The sequence below is a fragment of the Monodelphis domestica genome, chromosome 3, assembly GCF_027887165.1.
Source record: "Monodelphis domestica isolate mMonDom1 chromosome 3, mMonDom1.pri, whole genome shotgun sequence".
Taxonomy (NCBI): Eukaryota; Metazoa; Chordata; class Mammalia; order Didelphimorphia; family Didelphidae; genus Monodelphis; species Monodelphis domestica.
Window position 1 is genome coordinate 495,641,066 of NC_077229.1, and position 22,866 is coordinate 495,663,931.

The window sequence follows — 22,866 nt, forward strand, 5'->3', positions numbered from 1 at the left end:
AGCCAAAGTACCTCCATAATTTATCCAGTCCTCTTCTCATTGTTCCTGGGCAAGAAAGAACCTCTTTCTTGCAATTAAATTTACATAAAGGGAAGGCAGGCAGTCTTGTGGCTGCATATTCAAGACTATGAGTAAGAAGCCCTGGTTAATTATTTCCAGTATTATCACTGACTCAACTGCTTATCTAAGAAAAAAAATCACGGACTTTATTTTTGTTTCTTGCTCTGCAAAATGAAGAAAAGTCTTTTAAATTACACTGATATAATATTTGTAAAGGGTCAATCTTTTGTTTGTGTGCAACATTTCTCCAAGGGGGGAGGGGATCACTTATTATGGTAATTGAGACTGGTAAATTGGGTTTGGTACCCAAATTCCTATCCATAATTGCTAGACTCACTTCGGAAGCCCATCATTTTTCACCAAGAATTTTTTTGATTCAGGTTCCTGACAATCATTCCTGGCAAGAGGAGACTTGAACCAGCAAAATGACAACAATGCAAATGGAAGGAAGAACTACCAAAAAAAGGAACCCTTCATATCTACATGACCTCATTTTTACAAAACGCACCCTGCTTTGCACACAACATGACATCTGACTAACAGACTGAGTGTCTGAGGTCACATTTGAACTCAGGACCTCCATCCCTAGTCTGGCTCTATTGCCCCCTCAATATTATTCCTTTTTTGTAAGTGAATAATCATATAAAAGCAAAACCCCAAAACATATCCCCAAATAAACAAGTGAAAAAACATATGCTTTCATCTGCATCCCAACTCTAACAATTCTTTCTCCAGAAGTAGACAGCATTCTTGGTCACAAGTCCCTCAGAATTGTCCTGAATCTCTATTTGAACTGGGAGAACCTCAATGAACTGATGCAAAGTGAAATGAGCAGAACCAGGAGAACATTGTACACAGAAAGTGAAAATTGTGCAACAATCCAAAGTAATGGACTTTACTGCTAGTAGCAATGCAACAAGCCAGGACACTCCTGAAGGATTTATGTGAAAGAATGCCAACCACATTGAGAGAAAAAACTATGGGAGTAGAAATGCAAAAGCAAAACATATGACATCACTTATCACATGTATGTATGGGTAGGTGATTTGGGGTTTAGGTTTGAAAAAATCACTCTATAGCAAAAATGAATAATATGAAAATAGGTATCAATGATAACATTTGTACAACCCAGTAGAATTGCTTGTTGGCAATGAGAGGGGGGAGGAAAGAGGGAAGGAAAGAAAATGAATCCTGTAAACATGGAAAAATATATTTTTTTAAATTGTCCTGGATCATTGTATTGCTGAGAGTAGCAAAGTCTATCACAGAGCAATGTACATTTCTTGACCACAAATGATGTGTAAAACACCATATTAGACGCTAGTTAGACATTTAAGCATAAGATTGTATCCCTGCCCTCAAGAGGTTTACACTCTAGTGAAACAAAACATTTTATAGGTTTCAAGACTACTGATCTACTACCAACAATACAATGCTGAGAAAAAGAAGAACAATGTATACAGTAACAGAAATATTGTAAAGGACTAAAATATCAGCAAAACAAGGAGTCAAGATTACCCCAAAGGGCTCATAATAAAAAATGCCATCCACAGCCAAAGGAACTATTGGAGTCTGATTGCAGATCAAAGCACCCCATCTTTCGCTTTATTTCCTTCATGAGCTTTTTATTTTACGTGTGATGCATGTCTTCTGTAACAGCATGAGGAATATAGAAAAATACATTGCGTGAAAGTTCTGGAGGGACAGGGAGAGAAGGAAAGAATCTGGATCAAAAAATGTTAGAAAATCATTGTCAAAAATTGTTTCTACATGTAATTGGGAAAAAAAAGTTATAATTAAATTAAAAAACAATACAATGCTGAGAGTCAAAGGAGCCTGATAACAAACACAAAGTGTACTTAGGAGGAAGGAGAAAGCACTGTGGTCTGGAAGACTGTAATCAAATAAGATTTCACAGAGAAGGCTGATGTGGGGCACAACCTTGATGGACAGGTAGGGATCAGGTGGAGAAAGAGTAATTGGGGAAAAAAGACTAAAAGGAATTGCCAGAATGCATGTACCAGGGAAAATGTTAGATCAGTTGAACTAGAGGAAATCAAGTAGGAGAACGGAGTTTATATGATGAGTATCTTGAACACTCTCAGGACAACAGAGCTAAGGTACTTCCTACCTCTCCTTATGCTTTGCTCTCAATCTCTATAATGCATATCCCTCAGATTTTTTTGTAATCACTAACAGAAATGTAGACATTCAAAATAATTCAACAATTCAATAAACACTTGTCAAAATATACACAGAATGGCAGATATGGTATAGGATACACTATAATTACTAGGTGCTTTGGGTGTACAGAGATAGTCCCTGTTCTCAGGGAAGTTGAAATCTAATGAGTTGATGAGACAAATAACAAATCAATCCTAATACTGTATCAAGGGAGAGAATGACTGACAGGTCTTGAGACATAGAATCTTGCCTGAGCTGGTTGAATCAGAGTTCCAAGGAACAGTTTTGCCAACTGACACACGGGAGATGAAGGTGAAGCTTGTAAGGTGAAGATCTGACTCTCCTGAACTCTTCTGGACAGCTAGAAAGCAGCCTCTTTGAATACCACCATCCAAAGGTGAGAGGACATCTCCATACACTCCATACACAGTGAAACTTGGAGAAAACCTCTTTTCTCTGGGACAATTGAGGACTCAGCTGGATCCCTGTACCTGACCCATCAAGAACTCTCTGTGTGTGAGAAACCTGGTTCCCTGTTGGACTTACCCTTAGGAAACTTAGGTATTTAGATTATTCAGATAATGGGTTTAATAATTGGATTAACTGTCATCTGCTAACCTTTTCCCCTCATTCCCAAAACCTTTCCCTTACCTGTTAATAAATTCAATTTTAATTTATATGTGCATTCTCCCTCTGTGTAACCTTCCTTTTCCTAAAAAATCATTCTAACAGTACTAAAGATAATGTGGCATTAATCTTGGTCTTACCACTAGCAACATAACATTCTGAAAGCACAGGAATGTTGGATATCAACCCTCCTAATGAATAAACTCCAATGGTTCCCTACTAAGGCAGCTTAGCTAGAATACTGGTTAGAACCATGGCAGCAAACCTACAGCCCATGTGCCAGTGGGGGCACTCAGAGCCCTCTCTGTGGGCACATGTGCAGAGCCCTCTCTGTGGGCACATGTGCAGAGCCCTCAGCAGAGTTCTCCAGAGTTCATTACTAGAAAGTCAGAGGGATGAGGGACCAGGTTGCTCTCTTCCCCCTCTCCAATCACCTGCCCCTCTAAAAGGTTCACCATCACTGGGTTAGAACAATGGACAAGTATCAATTGGGGAATGACTGAATGAATTCTAATACATGTGGGTGATGAAATACTATTGTGTTATAAGAAATGTTAAGCAAGATGATTTCAGAAAAGCTGGAAAGATCTGCAGGAACTAATACAGAGCAAAATAAGCAGAACTGGGAGAACCTTGTAAACTATAATAGCAATACTGGACAATGATTATCTGTGAAAACTTGGCTACTCTCAGCAATGCAATGATCTGGGACAATCCTGAAAGACTTGTGACAGGGAATGCTCTCCACCTCCAGAGAAAGAACTGGTGGAGTCTCTTTCACATCAGTGCATCTTTGGTTTTATTTTAGAGTTTTGGTTTTATATGAATGTTCTCTTACAACAATGACCAATATGGAGGTAGGTTTGCATGACAATTAAAAAACAAACAAACATTCTGTACCCGAGTTCAATTCCAGTCTAAGATAGTTACTTTGGCAAATCACTAAACCTGTTTACCTCAGTTTCCCCATCTATAAAATAATGATAACAGATAACAGCATCCACTCTTAGGATTGTTATGAGGATCAATTTGTAAAGCACTTAGCACAATGGCACAGTGTAGGCACTATATAAATGCTAGCTACTATGATAATTATTTTTAAATCCTGTCTCAGACCCTTAGCTGTGTGACCCTAATTCAAGTTATTTAACTACTCAGTCTTAGTTTCCATGTCTGTGAAATAGGAATAATAAAATCACTTACTTTATAGGATTGTTGTAAAGGACAAATGAAAATAGGTACAGTGGGAGCTGCTAGGTGGCTCAATAGATCAAAAACTATAGCTGACGAGCAGCTACAAAATATTCTTGCGAGGGTTGACCACCTGAAAGGGAAGCTGGGGATTGAGGGAATAAGGGCTGAAGGGCTTAAACGTTAAGATGGGAAGACATAGAAAAGGAAAAGAGACACAAAGACACTCGATTCTTCAGCATAACGTCAAGCCTGTGCTGCCCAACTGATGGTGTAGAGCTTTTTTTACAGTCAGGCAGACTGGATTTTACTGATGTTTTCAGGAATGGAGGATGTGTGATAATTAGTCTATTAGGTGACAGAGCAGAAAAATTAGCATCGCATCAGTAATCAATGACAAGATAAAAGAGCTGGATCCTGAGACAGTAGAGTAGCCAATGCCCAGACCAGAAGTTCATTTCACCTCCAGTACACAGGCCATATCTCATACAAATTCTAATTGAGTGCCTTGGACAGTACAAAGAGACTATAGAGATAGATATAGATATATAGATATAGATATATAGATAGACTATAGAGATATAGAGATAGATAGTCAGCCTTCGGGATTGCAGGCATGGGGAGGGGTTAGAATACAACAAGATTTGAGTTCTAATTCAGTTCAAGGGTCCAGAAATCAATCATGTGAAATATTAGAAATATATCCATAAGTCTGGTACATTTGAGCACTTTGCTCATTAGAGTCAGCTACTGAAGGTCTCTTTAATGCTTTCAAGATTTGTTTATACCTGGAACCCTAAAAGAACCCAGCCTGGAGACAGGAGGATCTGGGTTCAAGTTTGACCTCAGACACTTGCTAGCTGTGTGTGACCCTATTCTTAACCCAGTTTGCCTAGCTTGTGCCCTTCTTAGAGTTATTACTAGGACAGAAAGTAAGGATTATTTTTTAAAAGAAAATATGTAGAGTGATTAGCAAATAGTAAACCATCCATTACTATTATAAGCACTAGTAAGTCCAAGAGCAAATATAAACTTCTGTTGCATTCAAAATCCTCGATAACCTGGTTCTAATCTGTTTTTCCAGACTGATATAGGATTCCACTTGCTGCTCTTCACCTACATTCCATCCTGTCTCCAGCCTGTTGCAGAGGCCAGTTTCCAAACCTGAAATGTATCCCTCCAGCCTCAGAGAACAGATCCATGATGAAAATTCTCTGCTTCCTTCCAAGCCCAGCTCAAATATCACCTTGAATAAGGTCTTTCCTAATCCCCCCAACTATCTGCTCCTCTCCCAAACTTATTTTGGACATGTTGTTCTGTCCTATACAATGGAAGCAATGGCCTCCAGGGCATGGAGCGCTTTACTTCTGTCTCCGTATCCCCAGTGCCTAATACAATACACCTATCATATAATAAGAACTTAATAAGGGGGAAGAGCTAGGTGGCTCAGTGGCTAGGAAGCCAAGCCTGGAGACAGGAGGTCCTGGGTTCAAATGTGACCTGAAGCACCCGCTAGCCATGTCACTTAACCCCCATTGCCTAACCCTTACTACTCTTTGTCTTAAAACCAATATATAGTATTGATAAAGCAAGGGTTGTTTGGGGGTGGGGGTTTAGAACTTAAATCCTGGCTTAAATAAATCAACAGATTTGAGTTTTTTGATTTGGAAGAATTTTGATAGGTGGCAATTTAGAGGACGAGAAGAATGGGAGACATTTCAGAAAGAGGGAATAGCATTAGCAAAGGCTTAAAAGTGGGAATGAATAATTTTGGGACAGTGGGAAGAATTCTGAATAGTCCAGACTTGCTAGAATAAAAGATACAGATATGTAGGGGCACAGTGGGTGACATGGCTGAACACTAGTTTGGAGCCTTGCATGCCTGGCTAAAGAGTTTAGATCTCCTTTGGTAAGCAAGAGAGAATCATTAATGGTTTCTGAGCAGAAGCTATTGATCTAGCAGTAGGAGAACATGGAATATGGAAAAGACCAGAGGCAGGAAAACCAGCAATAGTCGAACCTAGGCAATGAGAACATCCATCCTCCTCCAATTTTTTTTAATTTTAAAACCGTTGCCTTCCATTTTAGAATCAATATTGTGCACTGGTTCCAAAGCAGAAGAGTGGTAAGGGCTAGACAATGGGGGTCAAGTGACTTGCCCAGGGTCACACAGCTGGGAAGTGTCTGAGGCCAGATTTGAACCCAGAACCTCTCTGGGCCTGACTCTCAATCTAATGAACCCACCCAGTTGCCCCCTCCAATTCTATTTCCTACACAATTCTCCCCACACTTTCAGCTCTGAAACCCACTGTTGCTGAATCTATTCAGGAGATCATGGCAGGCAAAGGAACAACTGTCACTGTTTTCAGTTTTCAATTAAGGAGGGTAAGTATTTGAGCCTAAGCCCCATTCTCATATTCCTGGGAAATATCTGGGGAAACCAACACAAACAAAAAGACTTGGGCTCAAAGAACAGAGCAAATCAGAAGAGATGAGGGAGATTCCTAATCAGCTGGGGCGTTAGAAGCTTTATGACTAAACTTTTAGAATTAGGTGTAAAACAAACGTTCCCAGGGAAGACCAGAAGAGATTGATGACACGTTCTCTATGAAGCTTCATGACTTCAATTATGACTGCTAAGAAGGTTTTTCTTGTTGACTTCCTGGTTCTCAGACTTTACCATTATCAGTTGGCTCGCACATGTCCCTCTTGCCAATCAGACTGTAAATTCCTTGAAAAGGATATCTTCTTTTTCTAGGCTATCACTGACAACACTTGCCACACAGCTGGTTCTCCAGAAGTCAGTTCAGAGTTGTTTGTGTGATGCTAAGTAAAAAATACTCTCATTCCTCCAGTCTGTCTGCTAGCCCTTCCTGGGTATAGGGCTCTCCACCTAAAGTACCACTTCATTCAAAAAGTTCAGCCCCTCAGCTGAGAAAGGTACAAGATGAATGAGGCATCATCGGGGCCTCCATGGCAGCCAGTTTTGAACTGCAGTGGGCTCAATCAATTAGGATTAATTAAGCACTTACAATAGGAGTCAGCTAGGTAGTACAGTGGATAGAGCCCCAGACCTGGGTTCAAATTTGCCCTCAGACACTTTCTAGTTGGGTGACCCTGGGCTAGTCACTTAGCCCTCATTGTCTAGTATAGGATTTAAATTAATGTCCAATTTGGGTTGCCATACTAGCCCTTGGAACCAATACATAGTATTGATTCTAGAGCAAAATGAAACACTGTTTGGAAGTGTGTTTTGTCTGATAACAAAAATTAAAAATTTTTAAATAAAATGAATGAAATTCTGATAACACAAAAAAATTCCAATGGGAGGAGGGGATGGAATTTAAGAATGATACAAATGTTCAGGGAAATTACCTACTTGAGTTTGTTTTTTGTTTTTTTTTTTAATGCAGTGGATGAAGCACAGGGTCTACAGTCAGGAAAACTCATCATGAGTTCAAATCTGGTCTCAGATACTTCCTAGCTATGGGACCCTGGGCAAGTTACTTAACCCTGTTTGCCTCAGTTTCCTCATCTATAAAATAAGCTAGAGAAGGAAATGGCAAACCATTCCAGGATCTCTGCCAAGAAAACCCCAGAAGGGATCAAGAAGAGTCAGACCTGAATGAAAAATGAATGAACAAAGACTACTAAAGCTCGTGCCCCACTTACAAAGCCTACAAGAAAGATCCTAAGGTCACACAAGCCTCCCCAGTCAAGAGCTGAAAAAATGCACTTCCCTTTCTTCTTTGCTGCAAGGGATGCGGTGGGATGTTGTATAGTGTTGGACATGCTGCATAGTTTAGCTGAATAGCCTCTCTCATTCAGCCCGTTTTATTCTTTATTAACAAAGATGGCTTATTTGGGAGGGGGACAAGGGGTATATTCAGACAAATTAAAAATGGCGGGGAGGGTAAGGCATAGGTTCTGTCACTTGGTAAGTTGTTTTATAATTAAGTAAAGCCCTACAGAAACCTGTACTATTACTTAATCAACACCCATCGCCTGACAGCAGATAAAACAAGCTAATGATGCTGAGAATCACCTCTGTGCAATTGCCTAGGCTAAAGATCATCTGAATGATTCAGTGACTCCTAACAAAAAACAGACAAAAATCCCACCTTGTCACAGGATGCTCCTAACAAGGCTCCAATTCTAGCCAAGAATGAAGCCAAGGCAGGGAATCAGATTGCTAATCCAGACTTTAACAGATCACAACAGTCAATTCCTTCCATTTCTAGGAGGAGGCATTCTACAAACCAAAAGGCTAAACCATGTACATTTGATGACGACCCTGTAGGTTACCATTCCAAATGGAGCTGGTTTGTTTATGAAAGATATATATGAGGAAAACAAAATAGCTGCCCATCAGATGGGGAGTAGCTAAACAAACTGTGGGGTGTGAATGTCATGGAATATTACTGTGCCTGAAGAAGCGTGATGAATCCAGGGATCTACAAGAACCAATGCTGAGGGTAGCTCAGTGGATTGAGAGCTAGCCCTAGAGACGGGAGGTCCTAGGTTCAAATCTGACCTCAGACACTTCCCAGCTGTGTGACCCTGGGCAAGTCACTTGACCCCCATTGCCTAGCCCTTACCACTCTTCTGCCTTGGAGCCAATACACAGTATTGGCTCCAAGACAGAAGGTAGGGGTTATTAAAAAAAAAAACAATGCGGAGTCAAGTAAGCAGGACCAAGAAAATAGCATACACAATAACCACAACAATGTACATGGAAAGATCAACCACACATGCCCAAAAATCAAAAGCAAGGGTTGTGAAATTATTAAGATCAAACAGAATTGCAGCAGCCAGGAAGCCTAGTAGATACAGCCAGCTCTGGAGATGGGAGATGCTGGGTTCAAATCTGACCTTGAATACTTACTTCCTGTGTGTCCCTGGCCAAGGCACTTAACTTCAGTTGCTTAGCCCTTACCATTCCTTTGCATTGGAACCAATACTTAGGATGGATTCCAAGAAAGAAGATAACGGTTTGGGGTTGTTGTTTGGTTTGTTTGGTTTTTTTTGTGGGGGGGACTGGAAAAGTAGGAAGGGGCACGTTATGGAGACCTTTAAAATTCTAGATCCAGCACAACTCAAAAGAAGAGATGAGAGGATACTCCCAATGCACCCCATCACAGAGGTGGAAGGCCTACATTGTAGACACCACACATGTTTATATGACTTTCAATATACTGATTACTTGGGCTAATTTTTTTTGTTGTTGTTCAAAGAAATACTATGTTATATGAGATGACTATGAAGGGGAGAAGGAATGATCATGAAGAAAATGACAATAATACAAAAAAGATACATAAACAGAAGTCTGATATGCTAATCTCTCCTAATTATAGGCACAATCATGTTTTTTAAAATCTCTCTTGTTTTGACTAGACATTCCTGATGAGGGAGGGAAAAAAAAGTGCTGGCTAATCATATTGTACTAAAGTTTTTTTTTCATGTAAATTTGATTCTAAGCTAAGAAGCTCAATGTAACTAAGTTTTTCCACAACAGCTGTTTTCCTTCAATATGAGCTCAATTTTCATCTCATGAGGCACACTACTGAGAAAAAGCCAAATGTAAAAACCCTGTTTCCTGTAAAATTCAAACAGATGTTTTATGTAATCAAACCAACCACTATTGTGACGCTCCACCCCATCTACTGTATCCCATATTATTTTATAAGGTGGGAAGCAGAGCTGGAGAAGAGGAAAAAGAAAAAAGCGCATGCAAACCAAAGGATATAGGGATATACCTGATGATAAAACTGGTTTTTAAAATACCAGAACTAGGATGGCAAGGGTACCGTTCAGAAAAATTAAGTATTTGGAGACAAAGGCACAGGGTCTGTAACTTGATAAATATCACTAGGCAACAAATCTCAGTTCTGTTTTCCATTGGCCGAGGCACGTAAGCAACCTTGTCAATTTGAGAGATGCTGATTTAGTCAATAATGTAGAAATACTGATTGAATAGCCAAGTTTTATTCTTCAGAGTATTTATTACTAAGCTGAAATAAGCATCAGAACAAGACCCTGGTTATTAGACATCCCATATTATTTTGGGATTTTCTTCTTGAGGTCAAATTATCTTAGATGGATAGGTCTGATAGGCAAGATGGGATACATGTCACTTATTATGGATCAAGGCATCTTGAAGGCAACTTGATGAAGAAAGAGCTGCACCTGGACAGGAGTCAGAGTCAGTCATGTCACTCAACATATGTGACCTTGGGCAATGTACTTTCTACATCCTATTCCCCACAATTTCCTCCTTAGTAAAATAAGGGCCTTCAATTAAAAGGCCCCCAAGAGCTCATCTGGTCCCAAGTCTACAGTCCTGTGGGCCAGTAAGCTAAAGAATAGCTAAGCTTCTAAAGATAGCTCCTAGAACTTTTTTCTACATTCACATCTGAGGATACTGTAACTCAAAGTAGAAAGACTATAAAAGAAACTTGTGGAATAAATAGTTAATAATAAACAAACAGTTCCCATTTTTACCCTTTACCAAGAAAAAAAATTACAAAAAACGTTAGAACTCATAGGGATGAGGTATGGGTTGGATCTATGATTTCTTTTTTTTTTTAAACCCTTACCTTCTGTCTTGGAGTCAATACTTTGTATTGGGGCTCCAAGGCAGAAGAGTGGTAAGGGCTAGGCAATGGGGGTCAAGTGACTTGCCCAGGGTCACACAGCTGGGAAGTGTCTGAGGTCAGATTTGAACCTAGGACCTCCTGTCTCTAGGTCTGACTCTCAATCCACTGAGCTACCCAGCTGCCCCCTGGGTCTATGATTTCAATGGTTTAGAGAACTCCTAGGTAAGGAAATTTTGTCTCTACCAAGGCAGGAAAGCACCTTCTTTTCTGCATATGAACAAAAACTAAGGGGGTTCCAAGGGTGCAGCTAAGTAGCTTTTAGTGGACAGAGAGCCAGGCCTGGAGATGGAAGGTCCTGGGTTCAAATCTGAACTCACACATCCCAGCTGTGTGACCCTGGACAAGTTACCCCCACTGTCTAGCCCTTACTGCTGTTCTGCGTTAGAACAATACTTAATATTAATTCTAAGGTAAGGGTTTTTAAAGATGGTAAAGGTGAGGAGCTAAAGCAGAATATATTATACCTCAGCTGATCCAGAGAAGGAAGGGATAGCAGTCATGATCTCTGAGTTGGAGCTAAAATGGATATAAATGAAAGGGATGAACAGGAAACTATATTATGTTTGGGATCAGGGAGAGAGAACTATTACCCCCATAGGGGTAATGAAACATTATCAATATTGGATCTGCATACACCAAGTGCTCTAGCACCCAGACTATTAAAGGAAAAACTAAATGAGATACAGATGAAAAGAGATAACAAAATAATAGCAATGGACTTTAATTTCTCCCTCTCAGAACTATATTAATCTAACCAAAAATTAAACAAAAGTTAAGGAGATGAACAGAACCTCTAAGATAGCTATCTAGAGAGCCACACACCTGCATAAAGTTAGTAGTAGATCTAAGCCTGAGCAAACAAATACATCATCCAAACATAGTTTCTGGTGGAGCATCAATGGCTTAGAGAGCAAAAATATTGTGCAAAAGTCTTTTACATTCTTCATACTATTTAAGTAATCCTGTATCCATGAGGGGCTGTGGTACTGGAACAAAAGTTCCAATGGGTATGACTATACTGGTAAGATTTGTTTTGGAAAGAGCATGGCCCTGGCAACAGATAGTATTTCCTGCCTAATGACCCATCTAGCAAAATATGGTCCTCATATGTTAACTGAGAACCAGCCAAGGTAAGGTGATCAAATTAAATGCTAATAGAACATAGAGCTAATAGGCCTAATACTACATTGCTAGAACAGTTGTGATTTTTTTTCTTTTAATAAAACAAGATGGAAACATACATTAAGAGTTGTAGAGCTGTTCATGCTCATTGATCTAGAGAACCAATTATTAGGGGTAGGTCTTAATGGCATTATTGAGAAGGTAAAAAAGCTGTGAATGTACGAAAATATTCATGGAAGCTTTGTTTGTTGTGAAAAAAATACTAGAAGTAATATTGATGCAATGAATGGGAGAAATGGCTGAGTAGATGATATTTGGATGTAATGGATTGTATAATGTTATTAGAAATGACAAATATTGGAAATATAAAGAAAATAAGAAATGTATGAAGACATAAGATGAGAAGTAAAGGGAATAAGAATAAAACATACCATGATTATATTTTTTTAAATAGCCACAAAATCAAGAGAAAAAAGTATTCAAGTAAAACAAATCCAAAGGGAATTCAAAAGCAGAGGATGTTTATATTAGCATATAATTTACATATCTTTAAAGAAATGTAAACAATGTGGTCTGTGGTTTTTCAAATAATCTTTTTTATGCATTTATTTAGTTAAATGCTTTTTGTTGGCAGTGGTAATTACTAAGTATATAATAATGATAATTAATTTTTTTAATTTAAAGAATAAAATTGGCCTTTAAAAATTAAGGAAGGGGCATCAAATAGGGAATGACTGACCAAGGCATACATAGATAATGGAATATTATTGGGCTATAGATGAATTAATATAAATTATGAGAAGCCTCATATGAACTTATGTTACTTTATACTAATGCAGTGTAAAATTAACAGAACCAGATTTCTATAATATAAATTCTATAATATACATCTTACAATATAATTTCTATCATATTCTATAATATACTTCCTATAATAACCCCAACACTATAAAGAAAAACAACTTTGAAACACCAGAATTCTGATGAATACAATGATCAACTAGAGAATAACTAAGTACACTACCACGTGACAGAAGTTTGGTTGTTCAGTCATTGAAATCATATCCAACTCTCTATACTCCCATTTGGAGTTTTCTTAGAAAAGATACTGGAATGGTTGCCATTTCCTTCTCCAGTTTATTTTCCAGAAGAGGAAACTGAGGCAAAAAGGGTTAAGTGACTTGCCCAGGGTAACACAGTGTATCTGAGGCCAAATGTGAACTCTGGTCCTCCAGACCAGGTCTGGCATTTTATCTACTGTGTAACCTTGCAGTCCTAAAAGATTTGGACTCAGAGGGGAGGATGGAGTTGGGGTGGGATGTATTATAAACAGATATAAATTTTTAGGACCTGGTAAATATGTGGATTTGTTTTGATTGGCTATGCTTACATGTTATAATGTTTGTTTGCATTTGATGAAAAGGAGAGGAATTTGAAGGAAAAAGGAGATTGGAAGCAGTAATATAAAAAGAAAAAGAAAAAAGTGGGTTATTTTAACAAGAGAATAGAAAGTTCATCAGGAGATATGTCTGAAACACTTACATAGCAGATTTGTGTAGACATCCAACCCTTTTTCTATTCTCTTTATGTGAAGATGCTGTTTATCAATGTGTATTTTTTGTTTGGAACAAAAAGAAGTCGAAACAAAATTCAAAAGTAGCCTTTCCTATCACTCCCAAAATGCCCACCTCGAGAAGTGAGACTCCCCTAGACATTTTCCCAGTCCCACTTTATTTGCCGGTTTCGTTTAGGGCAGTGGTTCTCAACCTTTCTAATGCCGGGACCCCACAATACAGCTCCTCATGTTCCGGTGACCCCAAACCAAAAAATGATTTTGGTGGCTACTTCAAAACTGTCATTTTGCTACAGTTATGATTCAGAATGTAAATACCTGATATGCATTCTGTATTCTCATTGCTACAAATTGAGAGGTTGAGAACCGCTAGTTTAGAGCAACTAAGGCCAGTTCAGAAAACCAGCCTGAGTAAGCAAATTTTATACAAAAATGACAGTCAACCAACACCACACACTTTGCCCTTCTTAAAATTTAAGGCAAGAAAAAGAAATTAAAAGCACCTCAAAGTATGCATATAAGAAAGACACAAGCAATACACTAGTATACACAATCTGCCACAGAAAGAATGAATCTTTGAAAAAAGACTGAATCTATCAGACAAAACACTGCTATTGCTCTGGCATCTTAATCAATTAAGTTCAACAAATGTGCAGTGGAAGACACTCTTGAAAATGCTGGGATTTTTGCTTTTGTTCAGTCATGTCCGACTCTTCATGACCCCATTTGGGGCTTTCTTGGCAAAGACACTGGAGTGGTTTGCCATTTCCTTCTCCAGTTCATTTTAGAGATGAGAAAACTGAGGCAAAGTTAAAGTAATACACTTTAACAGGGCCACACATCTAGAAAGTGTCCCAGGCCAGATTTAGACTTGCCAAGAGGAATATTCCTGATTCCAAGAACTGTTACTAGGGCATGAAAATGAGAAAACGATAGTTGCTGCCACTCCAAGAGTTTATAATCTAAAGGAGGCAAAGGGAGGAAGAGGAGAAGAAATATTTAGAAGACAGTGATAAAAAAAAAAAAGGAGAGATCAGGGCTTCAAACAAAGGGCTTCAAGGAGAAAAAAGGGTGAAAACAGAGATTATGTTTCAGATAATAGAGATAAAGAAGGGAAGTAGCTGTGCTATTCTAGGACTAAGAGAAAAGAAACCTGAGAGAAAGGGCAAGGCTTAAAAATCTTACTGGGACTCAGTTTCCTCATATTTAAAATGAGCAAGGTTGGGCTAGATAGTTTCTTATTCCCTTCCAACTTCAAATGAATGATCCTGAGATCTCCTGCTGGAACTGACACTTAAAGAGAATGATTTTACATCAGGCCTTGATGAAGGAATCCAACCCAGACATAAATGTAGGGAGGGAAGGGAGAAATAGCTTGTGCTAAGAATAATTTTATAAACTTCAGGGACTTCTCATATCTCCTCCAAAATAAAATACAAAACCTACGGGCATTCAAAGCCCTTCATAACCTAGCCTAATCCCCCTTTCCAGTCTTCCTTCCTCATTCGCCAACATACTCTCTGGGATTCAGTAACTCTTGGTTGTTCTATCTCTTAGTTCCAGTCATATATATTCTCTGGCTAAACCAAATCTCTGCCTACTGGCTTTCCTTTAAGCCTCAGCTAAATTCGCATTTTCTATAGGAAGTCTTTCCCAATTCCTCTTGATTCTACTGCTTTGTCTCTTAATTATTTCTCATTTATCCTGTTTGTAGCTTGTTTGCCTATATTAGATTGTAAATTCCAGTCTTTTGCTTCCTTTTGAATCCCCAGCACTTAGTACAGTGCCTGGCACACAGCAGGAGCTTAAAATATTGATTGACTAATTAATACGCTCAAAGAAGTAGAAGATTATAGGAGGAAATCAAGGAACAACTAAATATTCCAGTTGAGCTGAAATATAAAGTGAATTAAAGGAAGTGGTACGAAATCAAGTTAGAAAGGCAGGCTGGATTTTTAGTTATCAAGTAAATCCCAAATTTGTTGTTCAGTCATTTCCGTTATGTCTTACTCTTTGTAACCCTATCTGGGGTTTTCTTGGCAAAGACACTGGAGAGGTTTGTCATCTTCTTCAGCTCATTTTACAGATGAGGAAACTAAGGCACCAGGGTTAAGTGACTTGCCCAGGTCTCACAGCTGGCATCTGAGGATGGACTTGAATTCAGGAAGATGGATCTTCCTGACTAGAGGCCCTCTATTCACTGCACAATCTAGCTATTCCTGGAAGGGAAAGGTATCTTAAATTCCAGTCCAAGCAATTTCTATTTCTTTCTACAGTCAGTAAGTGAGCACCACTAGATTCTGAACTGGGGAATGAAATAATCAGTCCAATGTCTCAGGAAGGATACTTTGGTAGTTAAGTAAGGGATGGACTGAAAGCAAACAGGAATTGAGACATATTAAAATAATCCAGGTGAGAAGTAACTAAAGCCTGAACTAAACTAAGCAAAAGGGTTTTGTAATTAACTACATATACTTTAATTATACACACACACACACTTTTCCTTTTTGCAAGTCAATCCTACAGATATTTCCTAAAAGGCTCTGGTCAACAGGAAACATAATGTGGAAGAAAAAACCAATGACCTAGAAATATAAAGACCTGCCACAACTTGCCTGGTCTTCTCTGAGCCTCAGATTCTCCATCTGAAAATTCAGAGACTGGATTAAAATGGTCCTTTACAAGTACAAAATTACTCCCAATTTTCCATCAGCAACTCTGCTTGATAACTCCACAAAATATCATACTCCCTCCAGAATAACTGGGTGCTCCCCCTTTTCAGCTTCCTTTTGGGTATGTTCTTCCCCTTTTAGATTATAAGCTCCTCAAGAGCAAGAACTTTCTTTTGCTTATTGTATCCCCAAACTTAGTCCAGTGCCCAAGTAATAAATGCTTTATTGAATTGAAATTGAATTAATTGAATGTTTATTGAACTGAAACTGAATTAACATTCTATGAAACTACAACCTGGAATTATGCCCAGAGTTATAAAACTGAGTATATACTTAGACCCAGCAATACCACTGTAGGGTCTCTTTCCCAAGGAGTTCAGGAAAAAAGGAGAAGCACCAAATATTCTAAAATATTTATATCAGTTCTTGGTGGCAAAGAATTGGAAACTGAGGGGATGCCCATCAGTTGGGGAATGGCTAAATAAGTTGTAACATATATATGATTCTGATGGAACACTACTGTGCCATTAGAAATGACAAACAGGGTGATTTAAAAAAACATGGAAAGATCTACATGAAATTATAAACAGTGAAATGAGCAGAAAGAGCAACAGAAATATTATTTGAAGAATGATTTGTGTATGTCCCCTCCAAAGAATAACTATTACATAGAAATTCAAGCAGCTCTGTAGTAGTAAATAGAGTTGGCCTGAGAGTTGGGACGATGGATGGAGGTCCAATGGCACACACCTTAGGCAAGTCACTCCACATCTCTGAGGCTCAGTTTCCTCATCTGAAAAAATGAGACAGTAGCACTAGATGGCTTTTTGAGCTCTAACTCTGTGACTCTGCAAAGGCACTTGGGGACATGAAGACAGAATGAAAGCATGAAAACAGCTGTTCCTCGGAGAACATCATGCATAATAAGGTGGACTATATTTGCCTAAATATTACCTGGATAAACAGGATGAGTTCAGAAAAAACTGGAGAGACTTATATGAATGATACAAAGTGAACAGAACCAGGAAAACAGTGTACATAGTAACAGAAATATTGTATCATGATCTGCTGGGAAGGACTAAACTATTATCAGCAAAACAAGATCCCAAGATAATCCCAAGGGTCTCTTTGTTGATAATAAACACCATCCATAGCCAAAGAAGGAACTGCTGGAATCTGATTGCAAAGCAAAGCATTCCATATTTTGAGTTTTTTTAAGCTCTCACCTTCCATCTTGGGATCAATACTATGTATTGGTTCCAAGGCAAAAGAGTGGTAAAGGCTAGGCAGTGGGGGTTAAGTGACTTGCCCCAGGTCACACAACTAAGATTATATATATACATATATATAAACTTATGGGAGGAGCAAGGTAGCTCAGTGGATTGAAAGACAGACAGGAGGTCCTGGATTCAAATAGAATCCAGGTCAAATAGAATCCAGGACCTCCTGTCTGTCTTTCAATCCACTGAGCTACCTTGCTCCTCCCATAAGTTTTTTTGTTTGTTTGTTTGTTTTCAAACCCTTCCATCTAGGAGTCAATACTGCATATTGGCTCCAAGGCAGAGGAGTGGTAAGGGCTAGGCAATGGAGGCTAAGTGACTTGCCCAGGGTCACACAGCTGGGAAGTGTCTGAGGCCAGATTAGAACCAAGGACCTCAATCCACTGAGCCACCCAGCTGTCCCCCCCCCCCATATTTTTTACTGAATATGTGATGTGTCCTTAGGCATGACATGGAGAATATGGAAATACATACTCCAAGAAAGCATTGGTATAAACTACATTAGACCATTTACTACCTTGAGGAGGATAGGAAAAGAAGAGAATGTGAATAGTAAAATCTCAGAAAGCAATTGTCAAAAATTATTTCTGTGTATAATTTTAAAAAATTAACTTTAAAAAATATCATCTGAAAATGTTCCTTAGTTAATTCAGGGGGGAGGGGAGGGCATACTTAATGTAAAAAGATTTCTGCAAATACTTCGGCACCAAAGAAACTGTTTAATGAGGAATGGAAAGTTGAATGAGATGATGCCAATTGGAAGGTACAGAAAGTGGAAGAGGGATGTCCTTTCAAGCCTACACTTGCCTCATTTTACTCAACTTCAAACACCCTGAGGTTGCTAACTTTATAAAATACTGGTAGGTATTCACTTCAAAACTACAGTTAATCCAGTCTGTTAGTTGCAGAAGAAGTAGAAGTAATAAACACTTATAAGGCTACTATTGCCTCCCTTAAAGAGAAGATTACTTCTGCCTATCTAACTCTGTCCTCATAGGCTGGTGTCCCCTCAGGAATATGGTAGAAAGCAAGCTGGGGGAACTAGTAAACTAAATAAATCCAGGTGAGATTGGGAAGGGGGGATCATGGGATATCATAGGGTCCTCCCCTCTGGTTTTCTATTTTTTGTTGTTATGATGCAAAAAGCAGTCATCATAGACAACTTTCAAGGGATTAGAATTACATCTATTATCTATGTTATAACTAAAGAAGGGTATCACTATATATGCTGTTGTATACAACTCTTTGGAACCTCATTTGGGGTTTTTTGGGCAAAGATATTAGAGTGTTTTTGCCATTTCCTTCTCCAGATTATTTTACAGAGGGAAAAACTGAGACAAACAAGGTTAAGTGACTTGCCCTGGGTCACCTAGTTAAGAACTATCTGAGGCCAGATTTGAACTCGGAAAGAGAAGCCTTCCTGACATGTAACTCTATTTACTGTGCCACCTAGCTGCCCACTTTTCTATTTTCTATTCTATTGCTGAAATAAATGTATTTTTTAATTGGGGGAAGGAAGAGAAGAGGCAAAGACGACACAAATATCAATGGGGAGACAAAGAAAAAAGGGAAATGCATCTTTTACAGCCTTCAAAGTGCCATGCATCCATGTATTCAATAGCTGTTCAATTTAAGTATTGCCTTTTGAATGAATGGCAAGTTTAGTTTGGTTTTTATAATTTCAAAAATGTATCTGATTTATATTAAAGGACAAATAGCATCACAATACTTATTATACATTATTCTACATAATTACAACTTCTTCTCCAGTGATCTCTTGACTACCATAGACTGGGGAAAATGGGAAAAAAGATATTTAATTAAAAAAAATTTTAAACCCTTACCTTCTGTCTTGGAGTCAATACTGTGTATTGGTTCCAAGACAGAAGAGTGGTAAGGGCTAGGCAATGAGTGTTAAGTGACTTGCCCAGGGTCACACAACTGGGAAGTATCTGGGACCACATTTGAACCCAGGACCTCCTGGCTTTAGGCCTGGCTCTCGATCCACTGAGCTACCCAGCTGCCCCCTGGTTTAAATCTAGAATATGCTTTTAAAACAAATAGGAGTTGATATGTATTTGTACAACTAACACAAAACTTTAACCTAACAAAGAGAAACTCCTGAATATTTTTTTAAAGCAGCAAACTAAGCAAAACAACAACAACAACAACAAACCAACAACTATTTCATTTCTGGATGTGTGCACACAAGAAATCACAAGAGTTATGTGATCAAAGCAACGAAATGAAATCTCTGGTATGTCTGACAGGTTCTGGAAAACAAACAAATAAATGCTTCCTTGGCTGCCTAATATGATAAAAAGAGCACAGGACCATTTAGTCAACTGGGCATTTATTATGGTACATAGTAGGTGCTTAATAAATGTTGATCGATTACTATGTGCAGGGCACTGTACTAAACTCTGGGGAAGTTGTTTAACCTCCTGCTGCACACATTTACTGACATCTGTTATTACTCTTGTTCAGTTGTTTTTTAGTATAGGAAACTGAGGCCAACAGGGTTAAGTCACTTGCTCAGGGTCACACTGCTAGTGTCCAGAGGTCAGATTTGAGCCCAGGAAGACAGTTTTATTAATTCTATGCCACCCCATCCCCTACTCTAATTACTTCACACCCTAGCTCTAGTCCTGTGCCTATGGGCAAATCTCTTAATTCCTCTGTAACTCAGTTTCCTCATCCATAAAATGGAATACTCAAAGGGTTGCAGTTGGGAAATGTGGAAATCACTATATAAAGTGGCCTTTTTATATCAACATCATGAACACAGGCTGCCTTTGACTCCATGGGAAAAAAAAAAGGCTGGTTGGTACAGTAAAGCTAGTGTTAGGAACACTCAAATGAGGTTTTCTTTGTGCTGTTTACAGTATTATACTGCTCTCAGTATTACACTGTTCATGATAACTGCAATGAATTTCACTGCTCTTTACAAATGTCTTTACACATGTATATCCCCACATGATCCCCACTACTGCTGGGACCCAAAAAAAGACACAGTAGTGATTCACTCCTGGGCTACAAAGACTGCAAAGATCCATGAGCACACTGGGAAAAAACACAAGTTCACAGATTGCTGTGATGAACACCTTAGCAGTTGGTTCTTTCCAAGATAGAGCTATAGAAAGGGGAATTTTAGAAATTTGAAAAAATAATTCAACCAAAATACTGATTAACTGAGCTCCCACTCCCAATAACTCCCACTATGCCTCCCCCCCCCTCAAAAAAAAACCCACAAAAACACACATTTGATTTCATAAGCTCTCTAAGGAGAAAAACTTTACAGGATTACTTAGACTGCCTAGTTCTGACCCAAGGCAATATCATTTAACCTTATTTAAAATCCTCATGTGTAAAAAAGCCTGGCTCACCTCTCATTAATTATAATAATTAAGATTAAATACCAAGCGATGACTTTCAAACCCATCTTAAAGTTAGATCATCTAAAATATGGCCAGTTGGAACAAATCACTTATTGCTACAACCTCAAATATTTGTGGGCCTCTAGAAAACTATACTTATTAGTAGAAATAAGAACTATATTCCCCAAGTGGGTTAATCCCAATAGAGTGTCTTTATTAAGTATCTAGGATTTAGTATGTGCAGAGGAAAGGAAGAGTCTTTCCCCTCAAAGAGCTAATGAACATCTGCACTAAAGGCCCCAAGATTTAGGGGTAAAAGGGATCTCAGGGGTCATTGATTACAGTCCCATTCTTTTATAGATGAAGAAACAGATTCATGGAGTTTAGTGTCCAGAACTGAATTTGAACCCATCTTCCTGACCCTGAAACTATATCCATTACCCCAAAGTAGCCTGTCCAATTCAATCAAGATTCCCTGAGCAAACGAGGTTAACTCCCGGTAAATGAATTAACAAAGGTGCGACACATTCCCGGATGAAGATAGGGCCGGGAAAATGTGTGAACCCACCTAACCCTAGCCTTAAACAAAGGCCTGCATGGCATGGCCCTTTTGGGATAAAAAGCACTTAAGCCCGGGATCTATCCACTCCACTGGGGAAGTCTATTACTAAAGAGTTAGAAATGCATCATCTCCAAGTGAACCTGTTGGGAAGCGCTCATCTGAACAAGTTAAGGCAAGCCTGACTAAAGAAAAATAAATTTAAATACTGGGTTTGCACACTCAAAAGTTCCAATCTATTTTATATATTTATAAACTAAACATCTCCCGGGTACAATGGGGTCCCACTTCCTAATTCCGAGCATCCTGGGAGGGTAACTGATGGAGATAAACCCAAACCCCAAGCTATTGCCGTGTCAAAGATAACTGGAAAGTGTAACTTTCCCCACGATTCCGAGGGGGCCAGTTCCCGGTCCCTGGAGGGTTTCCAGTCGAAGCCAGGTGGCCACCTGTCGGGGATGCAGTAGCGGGGATACCCTTACAGGTGGGGAACACGGTAGCCGGCCTTGGAAGGCCCCTGCCCACGCCGAGAGTCTGGGATTCCATGATTCACTGGAGAATAGAAACCCGGGCTATAAATGAGGTCAGCGAGAGATACCAAAGAGAAATCCTCATTAAAGCAAGGCAGGAGACCCGCCTCTCGATCAGGTCAGGCTCTTCTCTCTCTGGAAGCGCAGTCCAGCCCTTCCTAATGCCCGCGGATTCCACCCCCCACCCCAGGCCAACCGCCTGACCTGAACCTCAGGGGACCTGAACCCCAGGGGCGTACAGACCCTAAAGGCTGGGCCATTGCCAGGCGGCCGGCAAGTGTGCAGTTCCAGCCCAGAGAGAAGAGGGCAACGCCAAGCCCGGGCTTCTGACCACGTTCCCAAGGGTCGAGATGGGGTTAAGGAACTGGGGATATCGTCCCGCACTCCCCCTCCCCCGTTACAAACGAACCAGGGGCCCCTCCTTCTCCCAGCACGGAGCCCTCCCGGCTCCCTGGCAGAGCTCCGGTGCCCCGGAGGCGGTGACAGCAGCCCCCGAGCCCCAGCTGGCCCCGCTCACCTGGCCTGCGCAGCAGGCGGCTGACATCGCGGCGACTGCAGATGAGCAGCGTTCTATACCCCTACAGCTCCCGAGCTCCGGCTCCCGCGGACCGAACACGCAGCACCCGGAGCTTCACGCGCCTCCCACTCCCAGCGATCACAGCAGCTCCGGGCTCCCGGGGCAGCCCCAGCAAAAACAAGCACCGTAGCGCCCCGCCCCCTCGATCAACCCCAGGCCCCGCCCCCACCCACCCACCCACCCAGGCGGGACAGACAATGAGCAGCGATGCGCCCCCTTCCACTCCAGCCTCTCCGGAGCCGGGGAGTGATAGGTTCTAGCTCTGCACTGACTTCCGCTGTCGTCAGGATAGCCCAGGCATGGGAAATTACTTCCCGGTGGGAAGAAGTAGTTGGTTCGCAAACTCGTTTTACTTAGTTAGACTGCTGTAGAGGGGCAGAGGAGCTGTCTCTGAGCTCCCCAATTCCCCTGTTCTTGTTTAAGATCTGAGTAGGAGTCTGAGGTGAAACAAACCATAG

The 22,866-nt window shown here is 40.0% G+C and overlaps 1 protein-coding gene across 2 annotated transcripts in view; it reads right to left on the reverse strand.

The window, feature by feature from the left end:
* The window catches only part of SERINC5 (serine incorporator 5), a 133,406-nt gene extending 110,777 nt beyond the window's left edge, over positions 1 to 22,629 (reverse strand). Inside the window, exon 1 of one of the 2 annotated variants that reach the window (XM_056824818.1) lies at positions 22,349 to 22,629. In XM_056824818.1, the coding sequence (XP_056680796.1) occupies positions 22,349 to 22,375 (27 nt within the window). In that variant the 5' untranslated portion in view covers positions 22,376 to 22,629. The remainder of the gene's footprint in view (positions 1 to 22,348) is intronic. The other variant, XM_056824820.1, reaches the window with a different exon arrangement.
* Between the last annotated feature and the right edge of the window lie 237 nt (positions 22,630 to 22,866).